This window comes from Zalophus californianus, chromosome 14 (genome assembly GCF_009762305.2).
Source record: "Zalophus californianus isolate mZalCal1 chromosome 14, mZalCal1.pri.v2, whole genome shotgun sequence".
NCBI classification, from domain to species: Eukaryota; Metazoa; Chordata; class Mammalia; order Carnivora; family Otariidae; genus Zalophus; species Zalophus californianus.
This window is the reverse complement of record NC_045608.1, coordinates 80,828,588-80,853,367: the sequence shown is the minus strand read 5'-3', so window position 1 is coordinate 80,853,367 and position 24,780 is coordinate 80,828,588. Positions and strand designations below refer to the sequence as shown.

The 24,780-nt window shown below is 45.8% G+C and overlaps 1 protein-coding gene across 1 annotated transcript in view; it reads left to right on the top strand.

Annotated features, from left to right (window-relative positions):
* Positions 1–5,216: 5,216 nt before the first annotated feature.
* The window catches only part of KDSR (3-ketodihydrosphingosine reductase), a 38,964-nt gene continuing 19,400 nt past the window's right edge, over positions 5,217–24,780 (top strand). The window contains 7 exon segments of the mRNA XM_027576023.2: positions 5,217–5,375; positions 10,124–10,213; positions 12,443–12,499; positions 17,005–17,070; positions 17,266–17,361; positions 23,978–24,106; positions 24,108–24,170. Of these exon segments, the coding sequence (XP_027431824.2) occupies positions 5,268–5,375; positions 10,124–10,213; positions 12,443–12,499; positions 17,005–17,070; positions 17,266–17,361; positions 23,978–24,106; positions 24,108–24,170 (609 nt within the window). The 5' untranslated portion in view covers positions 5,217–5,267.

Sequence of the window (24,780 nt, the reverse complement as noted above, 5' to 3'; positions counted from 1 at the left end):
GTGGGGCTCGATCCCAGGACCCTGGGATCATGACCTGAGCCAAAGGCACATGCTTAACGACTGAGCCACCCAGGCGGCCCGGTTGTTTATTTTAAACAGTATGGGATACCTGGTAGATAAAACATGCTGTAAGACCAGGGTCTGGTTGGTTTATTTGGATTTTGGGGGTGCATATTCCACATCTGGAAATATTACTACTAATGCCACTAGAAAGAAGTCCTAGGATCCTTACTCAGACTGGTGCTTATGGCAAAAGGCTGTTAGCATCACCTATCAATGACTGCTGAGATTTTAGACAGAGGATTTCCATTTCACAGGCAATTACTAGCTTGCCACTGGACATTAATTGAAACCGCCCAATGACTGAAGGACATAAAATAATCTGGAAACCTCAAATAAACATAATGTCTCAGGTGATGTCAAAGAAACACTCTCATGGAAAAAGCAATGCCTAGAAGAGTTCCATGATAAAATGGAACTGGTTTTGCGGAACATGGTACCAGGGGACAAGGGAGGTACACGCATGTTCATAAACAGGTAGAATTTTTTCCCCTAGGGCTGACTTTGGAACGACCAGAGAAATTGCTGGACCTGTAGCCACCTGGGCAGTGCCCTAGGAACAGCTCTCTATGAACCAAAAAAGAGCTGCTTGGTCTACAGATGTCAGTTTCAAGGTGATTAGATCACATGGTGTTTGGAGTCTGCCACTCTGATAGAAGAAGACAAAAACAAATCAGTTCAGTGCACTGAATTACATGGTGTGATCCTTATGTTTGGGTTTTGAACCAACTCATGGGCAATGGCTAATGTCCTAGCCATGTGGTTAAGTAGAAGAGCAATGGAAAACTTGCCTCTATTAAAGGGATGCTGTAGGGGGCACTGCCCTATGGAAATCACTATGGGCATTCAAGGGGTACACTGAAGTAGGGTATGTCACTGTTCATTAGAAGAACCTCCTTTTAGGACTGGGAGGTGATTGGAACCAGCAGGTGGATATCCTGTTGTACAGATTTGAGGTGGCCACCTGAGTCCATGACATGAATGGATATGGGGGGGTGGGGTGCAGCAATGCAGAGATGGGATGAATCTAAACGTTGTCCTTTTGTACCCTCTGGAGCACAAAGTGCCAATAAGAACCTTTTTATGGACCACCAAAAATGACAGAGGCTGCAGATGGCTGTGGGGCAGAGGCCCAACACAGAGCTGGTGCTTGGACAGATGCTGGTAGCCCTGGAAGGTTACAAATGGGTTTTGACAGGAAGAGACACACTCTGGACTGGGTTTTGCATGCCTAGAGGTAGGTGCAAATGTTCAAAATACTATAAAAGGACTGGACTAGAAGATATTGCACTAATTTGGACCACTAATTCCATTTCTTCAGACCAAGGAACACACTTTACAGCCCACAGTGTCCAACAATGGGCAAAGAGATATCACAACAGATGGATGAATCATGTTGCATATCATCTTGAGTAAAGGTCTAACAGAGAATTGGAACAGGCAATTGAAACATTTGTTGTCTGAAATGGGGGAGGGAGGGGTGACTGGGTGGCGCAGTCAGTAAAGCGTCTGAGTCTTGGTTTCAGCTCAGGGCCTGATCTCAGTTTGATGAGGTTGAGCCCCTCGGCAGGCTCCACACTCAGAGCAAATCTTTTTAAGTTTCTCTCTTCCTCTGCCCCTCTCCCCACCCCTGCTCTTTCTCTCTCTTTCTGGAATGAATAAATAAATGTTTTAAAAAATAAAATAAAATGGGGGAGAGAGAGAGATAAAGGCATGAAGGGCTGACTTCTACGTCTTCATGAGTGTGTTGCTCACTCCGATAGATTTCTCTTTCTGGGGAATCTGGAGAGGGGTGAGGGAGAATGCTGGTATGACAGTGCAGTTCTTCCCATGGAGAGAAGACGGGATGACCATATCTTTGGCTTTTTTTTCTCCACATTGACTCAACTTATTTTTCTCCCTGACTCAGTGATTCCAAGGATCGGGGCTTCAAATGCAGGTGCTAGAATCAAGGATGATCCCCAAGCAAGAAACTGTAACTATATTTTTAAACCTTTATACTAGAATTCCAAGACATTGATGTGGGGCACGGTTATGCTTTCACTCCATCTGATGAAATTGGGATTGATAGCGAATGCAGTTGTGTTGCCTGGCGGTTGAGAAAGCCCACAGGTTGTGTACTTGTGTCACCTTACCCTATGTGAATGGGAATGGACCAAGGGGGAGGCTTTTGCTCAACTAGTAGCAGTGCTAGGAATCTGGAACAGCATAGAACTAGGCTGAACCTAGCGTTCCTTCCAACGGGAGAAAGTCTGAGTAAAAATAAGTCACAAATAGAGAGAAGGAGAAATAGTAGCTGAGGGTAAAAGAACAAATAAATGGGCTATGCAACAAGTAAAATCCAGTGTTACATTAACACCTTGAAGGAGGCTCAGAGCAAGAGATGATATTGTCTCCTATGACAGCTCAGGTATACCAGATGTCTTAGGGGATGGAGAGCACTCCTGTTTCTAGAAACTGATAGAGTTGAATGGAAACCTGCAAAGCTGAGTGGGATTGCTTTGGGAGACATGTGATGTGATGATGAGCTGGACCGGTTGTTGATGACTGAGTGACATTCCAGTGATATGCCACTATCTTTTGACTCATTTTTCAGGTTATGTCTACTGCCCATCTTGTGATGTGGTATAACACTGGCACCGTCTTATCAGTAAGATTGTACTACTGATATTGTTGGTCACATCTATTGGGAAATTGAGTTAAGAGCTTCCTACTCTACCCTGCCTCCTCCAAATGTTAGGGCATATATTTGTTTTGCTGTAGGAGAGCTTTGGATAAAGGCCAGGGAATGGCCTGTATAGTCAAGAATTTGGGCTTGCCTGAAGAGAAGGTCTAGCCTTTGTCTTTGGCTTCTTGGAGGTAATCTGTGCCATACCTGATAGAAGTGCCTTTGTTTAGATGAGGGCAGGCCAATCTGGAAGGAACGCTAGGTTCAGCCTAGTTCTTTGAGGTGGGGCTGATCATGCCAAAAAGACCAACCATGTGATTTAGGTGGAAAGTTGTATCATGCATCATCAGTTGACCTGAAGACTGAGTTCAGCCAAATGTGCAGTCAATCATGCCTACATAATGGAAGCTCCAATAAACACTCTGGACACCAAATGAGCTTCCCTGGTTTGCAATACTCCATGCTACTATCACACACCCATGCTGGGAGGGTCACACGTCCTGCCTCCATGGGAGGCAGCAACTGGAGCTTTGCATGTGGAGGCCTCCATACTTTGCCCTCTGTACTTCTTCCCTTAGCCGACTTTGTTGTGAACCACAACCATGAGAGTAACAGCTCTCTGTGGGTTCTGTGAGGCCTCCCAGAGAATTATCAAAAGTGAAGGTAGTTTGGGAATCCCCCAAATTTGTTTTTAATTTTTAATTTTTTTTTCATTTTGGGGGGAACCTCCAAATTTGTAATTGGTGTCAGAAGTCTTGGGGACTGTGCCGTCAAACCTTGTCATTTGCCTAACTCTGGGCAATAAACTAAGAAAGAAGAAAAAATTAGATCAATTCCTTTGCCCCTGAGTTCTTTCATATTTCTAAAAACAACAACAGAAAGGAAAAGCAAGTAAGCCTGGATGGCTCAGTGGTTAAGCGTCTGCCTTCAGCTCAGGTCATGATCCCAGGGTCCTGGGATCGAGTCCCACATAGGGCTCCCTCCTCGGCGGGAAGCCTGCTCTCCCTCTCCCACTCCCGCTGCTTGTGTTCCTGCTCTCTCTGTCTCTGTCAAATTAATAAATAAAATCTTTAAGAAAAAAAAAATCTATGTAGCTTATGCAAATCAAAACCACAGTGAAATGTCACACCCCCTAGAAAGGCTATAATTAAAAAGACAGATGATAACAAGTGTTGGTGCGGATGTGGAGAAACCGGAACCTCATACATTGTGGGAGGGTTTGGAAAATGATGTGGCTGCTTTGGGAAACATCTGGCAGCTCTGGTTAAACATAGAGTTACCGTAGATCCAGCCACTCTAAATGCTTCTAAAAGGAAAGCATATGTCCACACAAAATCTTGTACACGAATGTTCACAGCAGAATTCCTAATAGTCCCCAAATGGAAAACAGCCTATATGTCGGTACATGAAATGTGGTATATATTCATACAAGGGAATACAAGTTGGTGATACAAAGAATGAAGTACTGTAGTATTGTACAACATGGGTGAACCTCGAAAACAATACGAAATAAGCCTGACAGAAAGGGCTGCATATTGCAGAATTCCATTTATGTGAAATAACCGGCTTAGGCAAATCTACAGAGACAGAAAGAGGGGTGATAGCCTAGGACTGGGGGGCGGGGGAGGGGTGTTCGGAGGAATCGGGGAGTGGCTCCTGATGGGTGCGAGATATCTTAGGGGTGTGTGTGTAACTAAATGTCCTAAAATTGAATGCGGTGGTGGTGGTCGGAGTCTGTGACTATACTAAAAACCGTTTATTATGCGCCTTAAATCGGTGAATTGTATGGAATGTGAATTAGATCTCAACAAAGCTGTTTTTGTTTTGTTTTGCTTTGAACGCAGCCTTGGGAAAGGAGATGAACTCTTAAGCTCAAGGAAATTCGATCAGAGTGGCTTTTTAAACTCCACGGTAAGGCTTTCCCGGTCCTCTGAAACGCGACAGTGGGCTGTGACCAAGTTCTGAGGACGCCGAGAAGGCCCGACATGGAGCCGGGACGTCGGCTTGATCTCAGGGCTCGCACAGTGCGACAGGGGCTGCCGAGCCCCACGCCGCGGCTCCGAGCGCCCGGGATCGCGCCCCCCGGTTCCGGAGGCCGCCCGGCGCGAGGGCGGAACCCGGGCCCCAGCGGCTCCCACCCCCAGACGCAGCTTTGGGAGGCCTGCAAACCGGCCTCCGCGGGCCTAAGAGGCACGCCGACCCCACCCCGGAGCGTCCCCCGGCCCTTCGGGAGGGCGCTCGGGGACACCCCGTCCCCCGGGAGGTCGCGGGTTGCGTCCCGGAGCTCGGGCACAGGCCCCCGGCTCCCAGCCCCCGGCCCCCAGGCCCCCAGGCCCCCGCCTCCGGGAAGCACCGCCCCGCCGCGGTCGCGCCCTCGGCCGGCTCCGCCTCTTCCCCTCCGGCCGCCGCCCCGCCCCGCGCCGGCCGCGAACCCAAACAGCGGCTCCTGCTGCGCGCGGCCGCGCGTGATCGCCGCGCCGCCGAGCCCCGCGCGCCCGCCCGCCCGGCCCGGCCCGGCCCGGCCCGGCCCCGCCGAGCGATGCTGCTGCTGGCGGCCGCCTTCCTCGTGGCGTTCGTGCTGCTGCTCTACATGGTGTCACCGCTCATCAGCCCCAAGCCCCTCGCCCTGCCCGGGGCGCATGTGGTGGTGAGTGGCCTCCTGTTGCTGTGCCGCTGCCGCCGCCGCCCGGCCCGCTCGGCCGCCCCGAGCCCGCCCCCTGGCGCGCCGGCCCGCGACCGAGGCCCAGCCGCCGGCGTCCCTTTCTCCGTCGAGGGCCACCTGCCGCCGCGCGGCCCGGCCCCGTCCCTGCGGGGGGCTGCGGGGACCCGCCCTCCGCCGCAGCTGGCCCTCCGCGGGGCCGGAGAGCGGGGTCCCGGGGTGCCCGGTGCCTCGGGAGCCGCTCGTTAATCCCCGGGGCATCCGTGGGATGTGGATATTTTTGCGCTCGGTTTTCCGATGAGTCAACTGAGGAACGGAGAGGCTGAGAAAGTTTGCCAAGGACACCGCGGTCGGTGGCTGCGCAAGGCGAGGCGCACGGTTCCGGCCGGGTCGCGGGGAGGCGAGCGGCAGAGAAGGGGTCCCAGCCGCCGGGACCCCCCGAGGCAGCTCGGAAAGGGACGACGGCCTGTGCGAGTGACAGAAAGCAGTTGCCAGAGGAATCCAGGAAGTGACTCACCTGGGGCGGTGGGCGGTGGGCGGTGGGCGGTGGGCGGGGAGGGGGAACCGCCCCGAACCCAGGGGGCTGGCGGTCCTGGGCTGAGCGGTGTCGGGGACGCTTCTGTCCGGTCTACGCTGCTGGTCTGTCGGAGTTCAGCCCGGGGTCGGCTGATTGCTGTTTCAGTGCCGAGCTCTGCCATCATTTCAGGGGCAGATGGACGAACTCAGCGACCTGCTAGTGTATCAGGGATGAAGGAGGTGCGGATGGGTTTGGTGCGTTTCTTACCGGAAGCCAGTGTCCCTTTTCTGCAGGTGGCGGCACCTTCCTTCCACTGAGAGAGAATGCCTCCTCACCTGCGCCCAGCACTTCGCCACTTGCTGTGGCTTTCTCATCGGTTTTCTTATTTGGATCTCACAACCCCGAGGCACACTGAGGTGGGAGGTTATTGAATAAGGAGAGTTGGCTACCAAGCTGGCAGCACAAATCCTGCCAGAGGTGACATATGCGTGTCTCAGCTGAGATGGAGCCTCCCCACCGAGCTGTCTGGGCTGGGCTGCTCGTTTATTTTAGTGGGCTTTAAATCTGGACAAGCATTTGCAATGAGAAAATGTATTTTTCTTTACCTTGCCCTTTGTAAAAATATTAGTATGTCTCCAACTCCTGCAATTCCTGATGTGCAAGGTAGATGAGGTTAGTGTAAATTCATTTCAGAAGAGAGCGAGAGAAGCCAAACTTTACAATGAGGCCAAATTCTGAAAGTGTCACGTCTCCAAGAGAACTTGTGCCTCAGAAGCATGGCTTTAAAAGTTGGAATCTTGCAGAAGTTACGTTTGCAAAGCGTAACTTGGAAGGAAACATAAAGCCAAAAGCAGGAATGAGCATTTCGATTGGGTATTTTATAAGAGAGTTTCACTTAACCTTGACTCCAGTCCTTCCAGCTTCATTGTGCCGCAGGCCACCAGTAAGATAATAAGTCTGTTGGGGTAAACTAAGAAAATTTCTTATTTTCACCATCCCATTTTAATATGCCACTATAAGTAATGTGAGGATGACATGAATAATTTACATGATGTCACCATCTGTCTTCTTTTTTAATGTCACAAGACGAGGGAAAGCACCATTCTTTTTCTTGAGATTTGTTAGGACCGGACCAGGTGGTGGTAGGAGAGGGAGCTAACATTTAGAATGTCTGCTTATGTGAAAGCATGAACAGACTTAGGTCACAATTATTTATTGCTTTCTATTTAGAACAGTTCGCATACACTAGTGTTATCTCCCTAATGACAGTGATAAAGCAGCACAAGTTTTACAGGATATGTACTTAGCTTTAAAAATCTGTTTAGTCGACTTGGGGAGAACTGGAAAATCAGGTCCTTCCTTTTTGGAGATGGCTGGGAACAGTTCTTGCCACAAACTGCCCTGTCTCTTGCCCTCAATAAGAGGTGTATGATGTGATGAAAGAGATAGTAACATTTAAATAATATTTTGCATTGAATCATTAAGACGCAGTGATAAGGAAAGGAAATTAGGTTATCTTTAGTGTCCCACATCTGGGCCCAGTTTACCAATTGTCAGGCGACTCCATTCTCATTTCCCACTTTCTCAGCCATCTCTTCCATGGTGTTCTACCATTCAGAATAACACAGCCTAGACTTGGCTGATGTATAGTCTTAGATACCTTCTAAGCATTAGCTTCCTTAGAAGGTTAGTTTCTCACGAGCTAGAACCGAAAGATTGAAGTCTTACCCTTGCTCTTATGGAATAAACTTAGAAGTGATGATCAGGTTGAGCAGTCTCTTGGCTGTGCTAGGTGACCTATCACAGTCTAGAAAAAGGACAGCAATCACAGCAATAATACTTGTACATTTTCTCAGTAACCTCGTAACTTCAACTTCCATTAACTTATCGGATAACAAATAGGGAGACTTTACTTCCAATTTTTTTTTTGGAATTGTATTTTTCGGAGAAATGGTACCATGCACCATTCCTGCAAATTAATGTAGGCTGAGTACTTACTTAGCAACTGCTTATGCCAGGTTCTGTGCTCAGAGTGGGGGAGATAAATTGGACTTGGTGCTCGTCCTCCAGGAGCTTGCAGTCTGGTCAGGGAGCAAAGGCGTGTACACAGAGTGGAAGGTGATAGGCAAAGGACAGGAGTGAGTAACAGAGTCAGGAAAGCTTCCTGGAGCAGGAGGGGACGTTCGAGCTGGCCTCTGCAGGCGAGATAGGATTTGGATAGGTAGGTATGCAGGGGATGTTGGGTGGAGGGACATCGAGGCAGTAGCAACACCATCATGTCATGGCCAGGGGCCTGTTAATTACTATGGAATTGGAATGTCTGGTGAGAATTAAAAAGCCAAGGCCGCCCGTGAAATATCTCAGCAGCAAAGAGCTCCTCAGAGGCATCTGTTAGCTGGGGCAGCAGGTAGATTTTTACAGTAACCTTCTGGAGATAATTGGTTAATTATCTGCCAAGGAAGTCTCTTCAATGGTGAGGACTTGGGGCTAAAGAAAAGTAGGGGAGCCTAAGCATCCATGGAGATTGGTACATTGTATAGGAGTGGCTTCATGATAATTTTAAAATCATTGAGATGGGGTCAAGGATGTTCACTACAGCATGATTTATCCAACAGTAAAATAGTTGAAATAATCCTAATGTCTGTTACAGGGACATTGTCAACTAGGTTTTAATACAGCTCCTTAATGTAATATAGTGAAGCCTTTTAGTTTTTTGACATATTTTGATATGTATTTTTTATTCTATTCTATTTTTTTTAAAGGTTTTATTTATTTATTTGTCAGAGAGAGAGCACACAAGCAGGGGGAGTGGCAGGCAGAGGGAGAAGCAAGCTCCCCACTGAGCAAGGAGCCCAATGTGGGACTTGATCCCAGGCCCCTGGGATCATGACCTGAGCTGAAGGCAGACACCCAACCAACTGAGCCACCCAGGTGTCCAGATATATATATTTTTAAAGTAGGATATGATACCGTGTAAGGTCAGATGCCTCTCTGATATTTCCCCACTTCCTTCACCTGCTAACCCTGGGCCCCCACTCTCTTGCCCCATATTATATAATTTGCATAGGAAAAATGACTGGAAAGATAATATTGCCTTACGAAGTTAAGTATCTGTTGAGTCCTTCCTATATGCAGGCATTGTGCTAAGTGTTGGGAATGTTGTGGGAGCAGAAATGGAGTTGGTATTTTTATGGCATGTGTGAGGCAGTGATAGGAGAGATGGTCGTGAATCCAGTAATCACACAAATAAATGCATGGCTGTTTGAGTATGTGAGTGCCATAAAGTAAAGGAAAAAGGATGCGGTGCTGAAAGTGGGTTGAGGTTAGGGAAGGGGCAGTCAGTGAAGGTTTTCCTGAGGAAGTGATGTTTGAGCTGAGATTTATTTATTTTTTTAAGATTTATTTATTTGGGGGGCGGGGACAGGCAGAAGGAGAGAATCTCAAAGCAGACTCCCCGCTGAGCACGGAGCCTCGCAAAGCAGGGCTGGATCCCGCAACCCATGAGATCATGACCTAAGCTGAAACCGAGTCAGGTGCTCAACTGACCTAGCCACCCAGGTGCCCCTGAGCTGAGATTTAATGGGTGAATGGGTGCCAGCTGGATGAAAAGAGCGGGGAAGAGCATTGCTGGCAGGGAAATAGAATGTGCAAAGTCCCTGTGTTTGGAGGGAGCGTGGACCTCAAAGACAGCCAGTAGGGCTGAGCTTGATTGTGAGGGGCAGAAGAGTACAAGAAGGAAAACTGCGCCTTTTAATATTTCCATGTGATCATGTATTTCTTTTATAATACATGTAAAATATTGGATCTGTCATGTAAAATATTAGACCTATGCAGGTAGCTCTTCTTTGCATCTCTTGTGCAGAGAGTCATGTAAGAGATAGGCAGTAAGGAAATAAGTTCATTTGAATTTGGAACCAGAGGTAGACTAATGTATTATTTATTAGCTCAATTTATAGGGCACTTTCCTTCCAGTGAATGCAGAAAAATATAGGTGTGCAGTTTATATAGTTCAGTACCGAAAACAATCGGCAGCAGGACCCGCTGACAGTAACATCTTTCCTGCCTGCACTTCCTTCATTAAGTCTGGGACGAAGAAACTACAAGAGCTAAAAATCTGATTCTTGTAGATTGGGTTTTAGAGCTCATCGTAGTTGTTTTAAATAAACTTCCCGCCGCAGGGCAATTTCAAGAGCTAAGAAGATTTTATTTTTGCTTTTAGGTTACGGGAGGCTCCAGTGGCATTGGAAAGTGTATTGCTATCGAGTGCTATAAACAAGGAGCGTTTATAACTCTGGTGGCACGAAATGAGGTAAGTCTTCTGGGTGTGTTGTTATGTACTTACTCGGCTTTGGATTAGCCAGAGAGGCGGTGCGCATGTCCTGGGATTCAGGAACCTGTGTGAGAAATGGCTCGTATCTCAGGTTCCAGGTGTGATTTTTGAACCACTGGTTATTTCTCATATTCGGGGCAAAGACTTCTTGGTTGAAGTCAGGCCAGTTCCACAAATATTTATTTAGTTTCGACAACTGTTAGGCAACATCAGAGGCACTGCCCGTGGAGATGGGAGAGGCCGCAGGGAGCCAGGGAGGGCGTCCACCTGCCGGCAGAAGGCAGAGCTGATGGCCGAGCTGATAGCCGAGCCCTGAAAGACGTGCGGGTGTCTCTCTGTAATTTGCTTATTATCGAGATGATGTACATCTCTAATGAAACCCAGACTCCACAGGGGAATCTTGCTTCTCCCCAGCACTATAGCAAAACAGTGTTTTTCTGTGTCAAGTCAACACAAGGTCTGTTTTTCTTTTTTTTTTTTTCCCCCTGCAGGGTCTGTTATTCTTGACAAAGTTGTTTCCACAGCCAAAGCAATGACGCTGGATTCACACGAACAGTTATGGAGTCCTCTGGCTCCAGGGAGGTGGGGTGGTGGGGGGGGGGGAAGCCGCCATGCCTGTGTTATGGGCCGCCTGCCACTGTTCCATGCCTGGCATCATGCTTGACTCCCAGCAGGTGCTCAAAACACAACAAGAGTTGTGGAATGAAGACACGAGGGGAGGGTTGATGGAAGGATGCGGACACCAGCGTGGCATCATTGCTTGGGGACTTTGGATTCACATGTGTCAAAGGAGGGCAACAGTGGCGTGACCAACCACTCAGGTGGGGGTGCACAGCTGCCAGGGAGGGCCTTGGGGGGAAATGTTTAAATATTGGTACAGAATTAGGCTTTGATGTTCATGATTTCTTAAAATCAAGAAAGGCAGAATTGCTACCTCCTCTCATTTGTGTCCTGACATCTCTAACAATGAATTCGCTTTGGCATCAAAGCCACTTGACGGGAAGGAAAACGTCACTTTATTTTGTTTGATTAAAGATTTTATTTATTTATTTTTGTGCGGGAGAGAGCACAAGTGGGGCAGAGGGGCGGAGGGAGAAGTAGACTCCCTGCCGAGCAGGGAGTCCGATACGGGACTCAATCCCCTGACCTTGGGATCATGACCTGAGCCAAAGGCAGACACTTAAGTGACTGAGCCACCCAGGCATCCAGAAAACATAACTTTAATAAAATGGCATTATGTGAAATTTAAACAGTGCTGATATTTGATACAAGATAGATGAAAAGGAACCAGGGGTGGTCCCAAGTTTCAGGTGCTCAGAAGCTCTTTCTGTGGGTCCTTGCATTGCTAGACGTGAATGAGCAGACGAGCCTTCTGGCTTCCAGAAATTCTTTATTTTCTAATATAATTGTTTATTCCAATTTTGACAAAGGCAAGTTGTGTGTGTCTTTATTAATAGAATATTATTTTATTATAGACACATCCACGTTCAGAACACCCACGTGTCTTTCCGAAAGATTCCTTTCCTTTTTTGTTCTTCCCTAGCTGTCCTGATGTTTTTAAATTACAACTTTTAGAACAAATTAAGAACTGTAAACTGATATATCTCTCTTCTTGAAAAATGAGTCAAGCAAACAAAATTGAGACCTTGGAAGAATCTCTCAGTTACAGGGTGGCTTTGCTTGTCTCGAGATTATTCTCGAAAGTAGCCAGGATTAGGTTTTCTCAATCTATCTAAAAGGTGATTTTTACTATATTTGCTTTTATGGGAGAGGAGGAAAATATTGGACAGCTCTTAGGAAAGCACTCTTGACGTGGAATCACACGAACCCTGAAGTTTGGGAAGCATTGCACGGCAATGTGGTGGTTCTTGTTTTATGTCACAACTAAATAATGTCAGATCAAAACATTTATTAGCAGTGAGATGGTGCCCATCAGCAATGAGTACTGCTAATTGGGATTTTGCAGTTCATTTATTTTTCCGTTATCTTTCAGAAAACCCTTGCTATCACTTAATCATAGCTGAGCATAACTTCACAGCTTCTTTCTTTCATAGACTGTGGCCCATAATGATGCAATATAGGTGCGGTCTTGCGTGTTTTCTAGACTTTAATAAATACTTACACAAGTAATTGCTTTCTTGCCCCCATTTAAACAAGCAAGCAGACAAAAGACAATCACCAGAACTAATTGTTCTCCGTTGCTTTCAGGACAAGCTGCTGCAGGCAAAGAAAGAAATTGAAAAACACTCTATTAATGATAAACAGGTATGATCAGTCTTCATGATACATTTTCTGTACTAATCAGCACAGCTGTGTAAAGGGAAGTAAAGGGTTATTTCAACTGTGAATAGTTCATGTAAAACCTGTAGGTTTTCCTGATTAAAATACGTATTAGACTGTTTTTTTAAAAAGGCGAAATCATTTAAATTGTCTGTGAGTTCAGGTTATTGCCAAAAATGTACAGACTTTGACTTCCACCTACCAATGATCAAATAATGTTTTTCTAGAAGATGATTTTATTTCAGTTATTTATTTAAGGTAACTTCATACAAACACTTAAGGGGAAAGGGGTACTACATTTTTTGGGGGGGTTATGGCATTTTGGATGAATAAAACGGTGTGTGTATACATATATGTATATTTCAGTATAAAACATAATAACAAGTTACTATGACACTCATCACTGAGCTTAAGAAATGAGATTTACTAGGGCCCCTGAAGCCCCCCTGGGAGCCCATATCAGCTGCCCATATCCTCCGGTCTCATTCCTAGAGGCAACCCTCAACCTGATTTTCATGTTGATTCGTCCTTTGCTTTTCTTTATAATTTGACTAGATGGTGCATATGACCCTAAATAATATACTGTTTATTTCTGCTTCTCTTTGAACTTTATGGTATCATTCTTATTTTTTTTGTCAGCCTTCTCGAGGCATACTTCACATACCATTCAACTCACCGATTTGAAGTGTACAGCTCAGTGGCGTTTGGCTTAGCCACAGAGTTGCTCAACCAGCACCAGAATCGGTTTTAGAACCTTTCCGTCATCCTGTAAAGAAAGTCTGGAGCTTGTCACTCCCCACTTCCTCCCAACCCCCACAGCCCCAGGCAATCACTAATCTACTTTCTGTCTCTCTAGATTTGTAGGACATCATTCTTTAGGTATTTTTGTGCAACTTGATCTCTTCACTGGATGCTGTTTTTGAGATTCCTCTGTGTTGCTGCGTAAAGTCATAGTTTATTCATTTTTCTACTGCTGGATAGCATTTTCCTGGATATATATAGAAGACCTCTTGTTCATCAGTCCTACTGTTGGTGGAAATTTTGTTTCCAGTTTTTTGGTTAATTTTATTTTTTGCTGTTACTAAAGTTTTTCCGCATGTCTCTGCGCGCACGTGTCTGAAAATGGAAGTGTGGAGGTATAGTTTCAGCACACACGCATCTTCAGCTACGCCAGAATGGGTACATGCCCACCAGTAGTGCTCGGTGCCTCTCACTGCCCCACATCCTTGCCAATACTTGGTATTGGCAGGCTTTCTAATTTTTGCTTTTCGGATGGGTTTTAAATGATATTTCACTGTAATTTCTCTTTTAATTTTTTAATTTTTTTTTAAACGAGGCAGTTCAGTTCTTCAACTTAACTTTTTTTTTTTAAAGATTTTATTTATTTATTTGACAGAGAGAGAAATCGCGACAGCAGGAACACAAGCAGGGGGAGAGGGAGAAGCAGGCTTCCCGCCGAGCAGGGAGCCCGATGTGGGGCTCAATCCCAGGACCCTGGGATCATGACCCGAGCTGAAGGCAGACTCTTAACGACTGAGCCACCCAGGCACCCCTAATTATTTTTTTAAAAGGTTTTATTTATTTATTTATTTGAGAAAGAGAGTGCCCGAGCACGGGGGGAGGAGTGGTGGGGGAGGGTAAGGGAAAGAATCTCAAGGAGACTCCATGCCAAGCGAGCGTGGAGCCCAGTGCAGGGCTCCATCCCACCACCCCAAGATCCTGAGCTGAAAGCAAGAGTCAGACGCCTAACCGACTGAGCCACCCAGGTTCCCCTCACTGTAGTTTTAATTGCCTCTTTTTCCCCTCCAAAATATGTTAGAGATCTTTCCATGTCAAGAAAAATAAATCGGCCTGAGTTTTTGTAACTGCTGTGGCAGAGTCTCAGGTGCCCACAGTGTATGCAGTCCTTTCCCCGTGCGTGGGCTGTCGGCGGGTCCTCTGCTTTGGCGCTCTGTGCGCGGGTAGAGGTCCTCGTCCATGTCTCCTTGTGTACACATGTGAGGTTTTCTCCAGTACCCTGGCTTCTGTGCCCCCTTCTCTGAAGCCGTGAACATTGGAAAGCTGCCAGCTTGGCAAATCTCCCCATTTTTTTTTTTCATATTCGTGTAAGTTCTGACAGAGAAAGAAGTATCATGTAAAACCACGGAGCTCGCATGCTCCTGGCTGAAGGCCAGGCCTGCTGTCAGCACCATCTCTGTGCCCTGGACTTCTTCACTGTGACTTCTGCCCCCACCTCTGCCGTCAGAAGGCTGTAGGTCATGCGGCAAGTTCCTGTCATCTGCATCGGGGAATGGAAGATAGGCAGGCCTGGCCTGGGCCAGAGACGGAGCTCGCTCCTTCTGCCGGCACAGAAGGGGTTTGCTGCACAGCTTAGCACAAGCAGTGCCCCATGGACACTTTTTTCCTGGTGATTTGTGAACCCTTTTTTTTTTTTTTAATTTTACTTGTCTATGGGATAGCTTTTATTTATAGTAAATGATCTAATACTGTATAAAAAGACTCATATAAAAATCCCTGTCACAGGAATAAAACCCAAGGGCTGCTCCTCTGGAATATTCCAGGTTACATTTGTGAAGGGGGCCATTTCCTTTTCTTGGGAATTTAGATCATTCGGATAGGGTTCCTTCCTGCCTCAAATAAGACTTCCTGCCTGCCGCATCAGATTCTAAGGCAATCACCTCTCACGGCGTGGCTTTATTCCCCACATCGTATCTTCTCAGAGCTGGAAGGGACCTTTGTCCTCACTCACTTCTGACACCCTTCCTGGAGCGGGTTCTGCCCAGCTAGTGAATGAAGGGGCAGCGTTGGAAGCCAGGCCTGCCAAGCCTGCGCCCACTCCTTCCACCACACCGCACCCCCTTCGACTTGCAGCCACACGCGGGTGCGTGTGTGGATGTGGACATGCCCTCCTGTGCGCACCCATTCTGTCTGCCCCCTAGCTTGGCGGCCAGTCTCCACCCAGAAGAACTCATGGAAAGATGGAGAAGTCGAGAAATGCCTTTCTGCTTCTCTCTGCGACCCCTCCCCGCCCTTGGCACATAGAACATTCCAATGTCAGAGGCTAAGCTCTAGATTTGAAAACATGATCCAAAAAAGGAAATTAAAACAATAGCTCATTGTTAGTCCCCGTTAGTATTCTGAACTGCTATTTTATAAATTTCTATCAAAGTAAGCACGGAAATATGTGCTTTTCCCCCCCTCCTCCTTCCTTCTTCCCTTCCTTCCTTCTTCCTTTCCAAAGACTGAAAGGAATTGTTACCCGTGGCCAGCACGGGCTGGGCTCTTCCTGCCACCTCTGTGCTCTGAACCCCTGAGCGTGGCCAGGTTTGGGCCGGGTGGGCTCTGTGGCTTGCTTTGCTGACCCCTGTGAGTGGCCGGTCAGTCCAGAGTTGGGGACCTCAAGCTCCCACAGGCCCCGATCGACCCTTGGCCTTGAAAGACCACCCGGCTCAGGCGCTGAGCAGGGACTCAAGCTAAGGTGGCTTTTGTGAGTAGGTATTGTTTGCTTATCTCTCTATTCCACCTGACACTACGGAGTCCCGGTAGGGCTGTCAGAGCTCTAGGATTGCTCCAAGGGGAGTATTTTTTTAAGTTTATTTATTAGATTTATTGTTTTTATTTTTAACGACCTAAGATGTTAACAACTTGAGATACAATTTATGTATGCTTCATTTATTCCTTATGTAATTTATGCATTCTTTTTAACGCCCAGAGCTATAATTGATGTCCGGTAAACCACATCCATGTAAAGAGTACAGTTTGATGGCTTTTGACACATACGTACACGTGTAAAAGCAGCCCTGAAATCCAGACACAGAGCATGTCCCTGCTCCTAGAGTTCCACGTGCCTCCTTGTGGTCCAGGCCTCCCCCAACATCTGGCCGCACGGGATCTCAGACCTGCTCTCGGTCACTATGGATTAGAGGCGTTCCAAGAGGGGCTTTTTACATTTCTTTTCCTTTCCATTTCCAGCTTTACTGAGGTATAACTGACAAAAATTGTAATGTGTTTAAGGGGCACAGTGTGATGATTTGATCCACATTTCCATCGTGAAATGCTCACCACCTCAAGTTGATTAATACACCCATCACCTCACACAGTTATTTTGTGTGTGTGTGTTGAGAACAGTTAAGATCTACTCCCTTAGTGGATTTCAAGTATGCAATATAGTATTCCTATTGGTAGTCACCATGCTGTACATGAGACCCCCCCAGAACTTTTTTATTTTATGCCTGAAAATGTGTACTTTGACCAACATTTCTTAAGACATGTTTTTGCATTTGCACAAGAGAGTTTTCTGTGAAAACTGCCAAGAAAATTAGGCTCTACAATTGCGCTGTCAGCAGATTTCCAACAATGCAGTCTGTGCCTACAAAAACAGACTTCCTAGCTTTTGGCAAGAATTGTCTTTACATTAAAAAAATTCTTTAAAAAATACTTTTAGACACCTGCGTGGCTTTGATCATTTTTTTTTTTTCTCTTCCTAACAGGTGGTGCTTTGTATATCAGTTGACGTATCTCAAGACTACAGCCAAGTAGAGAATGTCATAAAACAAGTAAGAGGTTGGGCTAATTGGAATTAATTCGCTTGCCTTTCAGTTGGCTCTTCCCATTTTGGTGTGTGCCTTGGAACTGATAAATCATCTCTGTAGCCTTAATAGTTGTATAGACTTTATTTATTGGCATTGATTTGCTACAAAATTGATTCTTCTCTTCTTTTTCTTAACGCCTGCTCTGATAAATTTTTCCAGGCACAGGAGAAACTGGGCCCAGTAGACATGCTTGTGAACTGTGCAGGAATGTCACTTTCGGGAAAATTTGAAGATCTTGAAGTTAGTACTTTCGAAGTAAGTAGCCATTTGCTTTTTTGCTCATTGGGCAACTCATGTACTACACGTAGAACAAAGCCACAGGGGAAGGCTTTGCTAATGAAACAGATAAAACACATTCAGATTTATAGAAGCTTTATAAGGCTAGGGGAAGGTTGGACGAGGTTTTGGTTCCAGCACCATGACCATCCAACCTTAAGAGCTTAGACGAGTCTCTGGACCTTGGTTTCCCCAGCTGTAAAATGGGACATGCATCACGGTGACGATTCACCGAGGTCCTCTCTTCAAGAGAGCTCTCTGTAAGCCAAGAGATGCTGGATTTTCATCTCAATTGTCAGGGCTTTTAACAGTGGTAAACCAGAAAAGCTCAAGAGCAGACTCTTTGGAGTTCTGAAATCAAGACAAAAAGGTAACGCATCCTATTTTGCTTTATATTTTTAAACAGGTTTGCCAGGGAGCGTCTCTTAGTAATTTCTGTCAGCTCTAAATAAATGGACATCAGATTTGCAATCCTTCTGAAGTACAAAACCGTTTTTTAGTTGACGTGGCATCAACTCTCTTTTCCTTCATGCTCCGTTAGCCTTCGTTGTAATAGTGGATTTTGCATGCTTTACTCCGCGAAGGTCGATTACATCCCCCTTTTGTGGAGGAGGGTGCTAGAGGAGTAGTGAAGGCACCTTGCTTCTGGCGGCCTGGGAGGGCGCTGTAAACTCTGATTTAAAGTCCAGTCGGGAGCATCCAGATGCAGCTGTAAGCAGAGGGGCGCCTTCTCTGGGACTCGGGTGTTTTAAGGCTCCTTTATCAACTCGGCATAAAAGGTGGTTGTCTTGGCCTGCACACTTGACTGTAAGTTATCAGAGGGAGATGTTGAAGATGATTTCAACAGCTGAGTTAAGGATCAGTGGGGAAAATAGTTGTATCAGTCTAGGCGTGACACCGTGAGGTGAGACTTCGGAGGTGGCCTGCGGAGTCAGGTGTACATGAGTGTGTGTGGAAGGGTGTGAGCATGAGGGAGTGTGTGTGTGAATGAGTGTGTGCTGTGTGTGTGTGTATGTGTGTGTGTGCATGTGAGAGAGAGAGAGAGAGAGGCTAATAGAGGGGGACTTCTCAGACTCACCCTGACTGAATGTGGAGGGCAAACTCAAGGAATGGACCAGGAGGCCTGTATGGGGCAGGGCAGGTGGAGGATTAGGAGGCCTGGGGGGTAAGGGATCAGCTTCTGGAGCAATGTGGAGCGGAGCAGGGGCCAGAAGTCCTGGGGCCTCGAAGGCCACCATGGGGAATTTGGCTTTTAGTACAAAACCTCTGAAGGGGCTTGAGCGCAGTCGGGCGGCAGTGTGACCTGCGTTTCGGTGTTCAGAGGGTCTTCCTGCCTGCTGTGTCAGGGAGCTGTGTAGGAGGTGTCAGAGGGCGTCGGGCAGGAGGTGGTGATGCGGGGGCAGTTGTGGGTAAACTCGGAGTGAGGGGCCGGGGGACGGAGACGGGCACAGCACTGAACAGCTTGAGTGGCTGTTAGCGGCTGCCGGAAGCGGTCCCGCCCCAGCGAGAACCAGACTTCTGAAAAGAAAGGACTGGTAACCCGAAGCCTGTTGTCTCTGTCCCAGGGACAGGGCCTCTTCCCGGCTGCCCTGCACGCAGGTAGCGGGCCACTGTACCCAGGGGCGCGTCCCCCTCCCAGCCAGTACTTGCCCCTCTGCTCTCCTCCTTCTCTGTCTTGGTCCCCTGCCGTGTTCTGGTCAAGGCCTGGGATGTGCTCATCGTCCGGAAGTCCTGCTGGAACCCACACTGCCGGGTTTGATGCGTTTCCTGAAGAGAAGAGTTCATTTCCATGTAATGTGAATTCTCTCTTTTTTTTATTTGATTGTTTTGTTTTGTTTTGATTGTTTGTCTCCTTTGAACTTCACTGAGGCTCACAGAGTTCACATCGCAAGGCTTCCCTGCACAGGGTGGTTGAATGTGTGGTTTCAGCTCATGGCTGGGGGAACCTCAGCACGTGCCACGTGACTCCCCGGGGAGAGGCCTCTTGGAAACTCGTTCCTGGTTCCTCTGGGCTCTGCCCCAGGTTCCTTTTGCCATTGCTGATTGTGCTTTGTACCCTCTCACTGCCATAAATCTGAGTCACGGGTACGACAAGGTGCAGAGTCCGTGGGGCCATCCCAGGAATCACTGAAACTGGACGTGGTGTTGGGGAACGCCAGTGCGCCTCTCTTAATTTTCCTGTATAATGGTTTTTCTTTTGGATTCTTGGAGCTGTATCCAGCTTTATCTACCTGTAGTTAGTAGTGATAATTATTTTCACTTTTTGATTGGGGTGACATTGACTCTATAGATCCACATGCAGAGAGCTGACATCTTGACAATATCGAGTCTTTTAACCTTTGAATGTGGGATATATCTCCATTTATTTAAATTTTCTTTCGTTTCTCTCAGCAGTGTTTTGTAGTTTTCAGTGTATGGGTCTTGCACCTCATTTTTCTGTATTTCCTATTTTTTGATGCTGGTATAAATGCTATTTTTTATGTCAGTTTCTGAGTGTTCATTGCTAATGTAGAGAAATTCAGTTGATTTTTGTGTGTTGATCTTGCCGTCTTGCTAAAGTCCATTATTAATTCTGGTGCTCACTGGAATTTCTACATTTTCAAGATCATGTCATCTGCAATAGTTTTACATTTTTCTGTTCCCATCTGGGTACCTTTATTGTACTGGCGAGAACATCTAGTACAGAATAGAAGTGGTGAGAGCAGACATGCTTGTAGTGTTCCTGATCTTGGGAGAAAACTTTTTTTTTTTTTTAACCATTAAGTATGATGTTTGCTGTAGTTCTGTTCTCTTTTGTTGTGTTTGGGTGGATGCCCTTTATCACGTTGAGAAACTTCTATTCCTAGTTTGCTGAGAGATTTTTTGTTTTTTGTTTGTTTTTGGCTTTTTTGAGAGAGAGCATGCACAAGTTGGGGGTGGGGAGGGGCAGAGAGAGAGGGAGAGAATCTTAAGTATGCTCCATGCCCAGTGTGGAGCCCAACAGGAGGCTGGATCCCACGACCCTGAGATCATGACCTGAGCCAAAATCAAGAATTGGACACTCAACCAACTAAGCCACCCAGGCCCCCCTGCTGAGAGTTTTTATAAGGAATGGAGGTTGAATTTTGTCAGGTGCTTTTTCTGCATCTGTTGGGATGATCACAGAGTTCTTTTTTAGTTGATATGGTGAATTACACTAATTAATTTCCAATGTTAAACCAGCCTTGCATTCCTGGGCTAGACCCCAGTTGGCTATTAATCCTTTCTGTGTTCTTGAGGGACATTAGTTGGAGTTTTTTTTCTTGTAATGTTATTTTCTGATTTTTGTGTAAAGGTAATGCTAGCCTTTTAGCATAAGTAGGGGAGTATTCCCTCCTCTTCACTTTTGTGGAAGGATTTGTGTAGAATTGATACTTCCTTAAATGTTTGCTAGAATTTACCAGTGAAGGCTGAGCTTATCTTTGTGGGAAGCTTTCTAACTTTAATTCAATGTCTTCAGTAGATGTAGGGCTACATTTGTATCTTTTTTTTAAAAGATTTTATTTATTTATTTGAGAGAGAGAGAGAGAGAGGTAGAGAGAGAGAGGACGAGGTGGGGGAAGGGGCAGAGAGAGAGAATACCCAAGCAGACTCCCACTGAGCGCAGAGCCTAGTGCGGGACTTGATCTTATGATGCATGAGATCAGGACCTGAGCCAAAACCAAGAGTCAGCCGCTTAACAGACTGAGCCACCCAGGCACCTCTACATTTGTATCTTCTTACTCTTTCTTTTTTGAGTGACCTTTGGTAGCTTGTGTCTTTCAAGAAATTTGTCCATTTCGTTTAAGTCATTGAACTGATTGGCACGGAGTTATTCATCATAGGCTCTTAGTCATCCCTTTAATGTCTGTAGGGTTTGTAGTGATAGCCCCTCTCTCATTCTTGATATTGAGAGTTTGTGTCCTTTATCTTTCCTGACCAGGGGGACTAGAGATTTATCACTTTTACGGATCGTCTCAGGAACCAGTTTTCGGTTTTATTAATTTCCTGTTGTTTTTCTGTTTTCTATTTCATTTATTTCGTCTCTTATTTTTATTATTTCCTTTCTTCTGCCTACTTTTGTTTTAACTTGCTCTTCTTTTTGTAGTTTTCTTGCTGGAAGCTGAGGTCATCGATGTGAGAGTCTTCCTCTTCAAATGCAGATGGTTGTGCCATGAGTTTCCAGCTAAGTGATGCTGAAAGCAGCAGCCTACCCATTCTGATATGTTGTGTTTTCACTTCAGTTCCGTTAGAGATATTTTATAATTGCTCTTTTCATTTCTGCTTTGACTCTTGGATTATCTAAAAGTGTGTTACTTAGTTTCTGAATATTTCGGAGATTTTTCAGAAATAATTTCTGTATCGATTTCCGATTTAATTCCATTGTGGCCAGCAGACATACTTTGTATGACTTGAAACCTTTAAAATTTGTTGAGACTTGCTTTTGGCCCAACATACAGCCTCTCCTGTGGCCGTTCCATGTGTGCTGGAAAGAACATGTATTCTGCTCTTTTGGGTAGAGTGTTCTGTCAGGCCCAGTTGGCTGAAATGTTGTTCAAGCCTTCTATGTCCTGACTGATTTTGTGTGCCCTTGTTCAATCAGTGACTGAAAAAGGGGTATTGAAATCTCGAATTATAGTTGTGGATCTGTCTGACTAGGTTTTAAACAGACTTTTAGGAGCGTCTGGGTGGCTCAGTCAGTTAAGCATCCAACTCTTGATGTCAGCTCAGGTCATGATGTCAAGATTCTGAGATCGAGCCCTGTGTTGGGCTCTGCGCTGGGTATGGAGTCTGCTTGAAATTCTCTCTCTCCCTCTGCCTCTGCCCCTCCCCTGCTCCACTCATGCACACCCGCATGCTCTCTCTAAAAAGGAAATAATATAAATAAATAGATAGATAGATAGATAGATAGATAGATAGATAGACAGACTTAGCTGATACGCCTGTCTTTTAGGCCCATGCTTAGCCTCCTGCCCCCGGAGGTGCTTTTGGTGCTGTTTGAGCCTTTGGGGGTTCTGTGGTGCAGTCCTGCTTTTCAGTTTCTCTGCTCCTTGCTTAGCATTCAGCTCTCTGCTAAGTTCGTTATCGGTCACCATTCTGTTTTTCAGCTTCCAGAATGTTCTTGCTGTTACTTTGTTTCCTATTGTCTATGTTCCTGTAGGCTGTTGGCCTTTAAAAAAATATTATCTTTTTACTGAGTTTTTAGTGGGGTCTCTGAAGGGAGCTGAATTTAACACTTGGGTTTAGCGTGCTATCTTTTTTCAGTACTTTTTTAGAGCATTTTTGTTATCAAAGTAATGTAGTGATATTAAAAGACATTTTGGGGAAAGTGGGAATCCCAGCATCCTAACACCATCACTTACAAATTTATTTATTTTTTTATTTGGTTGGTGGGGGAAGAGCATGTGGGAGGGGGGGAGGGAGATGGAAAGGGAGAGAGAATCTCCAGCTGACTCCCTGCTGAGCATGGAGCCTGTCATGGGCCTTGAACTCCTGACCCATGAGATCACGACCTGAGCCAAAATCAAGAGTCAGACTCTCAACCGACTGCACCACCCAGGTGCCCCACTACCACTTACAGTTTTCTATACTACGTTTAGCACCTGTGCCCACGTACTTTCATTTACTATTTGAATTAGTTACAGTCATAGTGTAAATATAGTATTGTATGTCCTCTGCTTTTTTAAACTTGCAGAACAACAGTTTCCTCCATCCTCCTGGTGTTTCTGGTCACCATCTCTAAAAGCTACATAACATTCTGTAGAGTTAACATTCCATGGTTGACTCAAAGTTCCTCAATGAAGTGTTTGGTTTCACATGCTGATAGATCTAGTATTTTTCCAAGACTTTTAATATAGAGTCATTTTGATGCAAGTACTTTTAGGTTTCCAAGTTAAAATGTAAGGTTTTTAAGAGTTCCCAGGATGAAGAGAAAATAGACTCTTGGTACCTATGTAAGCTCTTACCCCATTATAATCTAAGAGCCAACGTTGGTCAGGCACTTACTGCGGGTCAGAGGCTGTGCTGTCTCTTGACTTGTGTTTCATCTTTCAGTTCTTCCAACAGCCCTCTGAGATAGTACCAGCATGAGCCCTGGGTTCAGCTGCAGAAATAAGAGTGTCTGACTTTCTTCATCATCAAGTAGGTAGTAAATGGTCAAGCCAAGGCTTCAACCCACAGTCCATGCTATTAACCACTGTCTTAGCCTCTTTATGATCTTTCTGTAGCTTAGAACTAGTAGGGTTAGAAATATTTGGGGGCTTTTTCCTAAAACTGTCTGGAAGTATTACCTGCAAGACACAGTGTACTTTTGGTAAGGAGAAAACTAATCCTGGCCAGTTTTCAGCAAAGACATCACTGTGGTCATGGTGAGAATACAAGACTAGATTGAAAGAAAGAGGCTTCAGATGGGAGATCCTGAGCATCATGGCTCATTTACAGGCTCATCTCATCATTCATTCCTTCAACACATCACTGGGGTCCCAGTCACTTGGGCTCCACTGAGGACTCAAATCTGGAGAGCAGACAGAACTCCTGTGAAGCACAGCCTCGAGGCTTTGATCTTGCTCACCTCTTGTGTGGCTCTTTGTTCCTGCAGAGACTAATGAGCGTCAACTACCTAGGCAGCGTTGTACCCCAGCGAGCAGTAATCACCACCATGAAGGAGCGCCGGGTGGGCAGGATCGTCTTTGTCTCCTCCCAGGCAGGACAGTTGGGATTATTCGGTTTTTACGGCCTACTCTTCATCCAAGTTTGCCATCAGGGGATTGGCTGAAGCCTTGCAGATGGAGGTAAACGCTGTGTTCAATTTTATATTTATATCTTCTAACTCAGCAATGTGTGTTCACCTTTAGTTTGTGGCCACTTTACACATGTTGTTGCAGTGAATTAGACATTTGTAAACTTGACGTCAGTGAAAGAGAATCGGCTCAACCCTTGCATTTTGCAGTTAACATTTTTCGTTGCATAAAGATTGGGATAGAAGCCAAAATGGGTGTGAGGTTGTTTTGCTTAATTTAATACACAAGGTACTACTAATATTTACATGGTATTTTTGGCCTAATACTATGTGAGTATGTATCAGGTTAACCAGATATTTTATTCTCTAGAGGTGTTCCTATAACAAGAAGATGTGTCCTTTATGACTGGATAATAAACTTAGCGTGTGTTTGAGGAAAAGCTTAAATCACCTACTGTCTAGCTCTCAGCTTTTAGACAAATCATTTAACTTGGTCTGTTTCCTTTTCTGAAAAACAAGACGGTTGGACTAAAAATATCATTTGGCTCTCCTGATACTTACATTTTAATATCTTAAAGAAATATTGATGAGAGCGAACACTTTTTATTTTCCCAGTTAATAGAGCATGTTGTGAAGGAGGATTAGCATCAAAATAAGTGTTT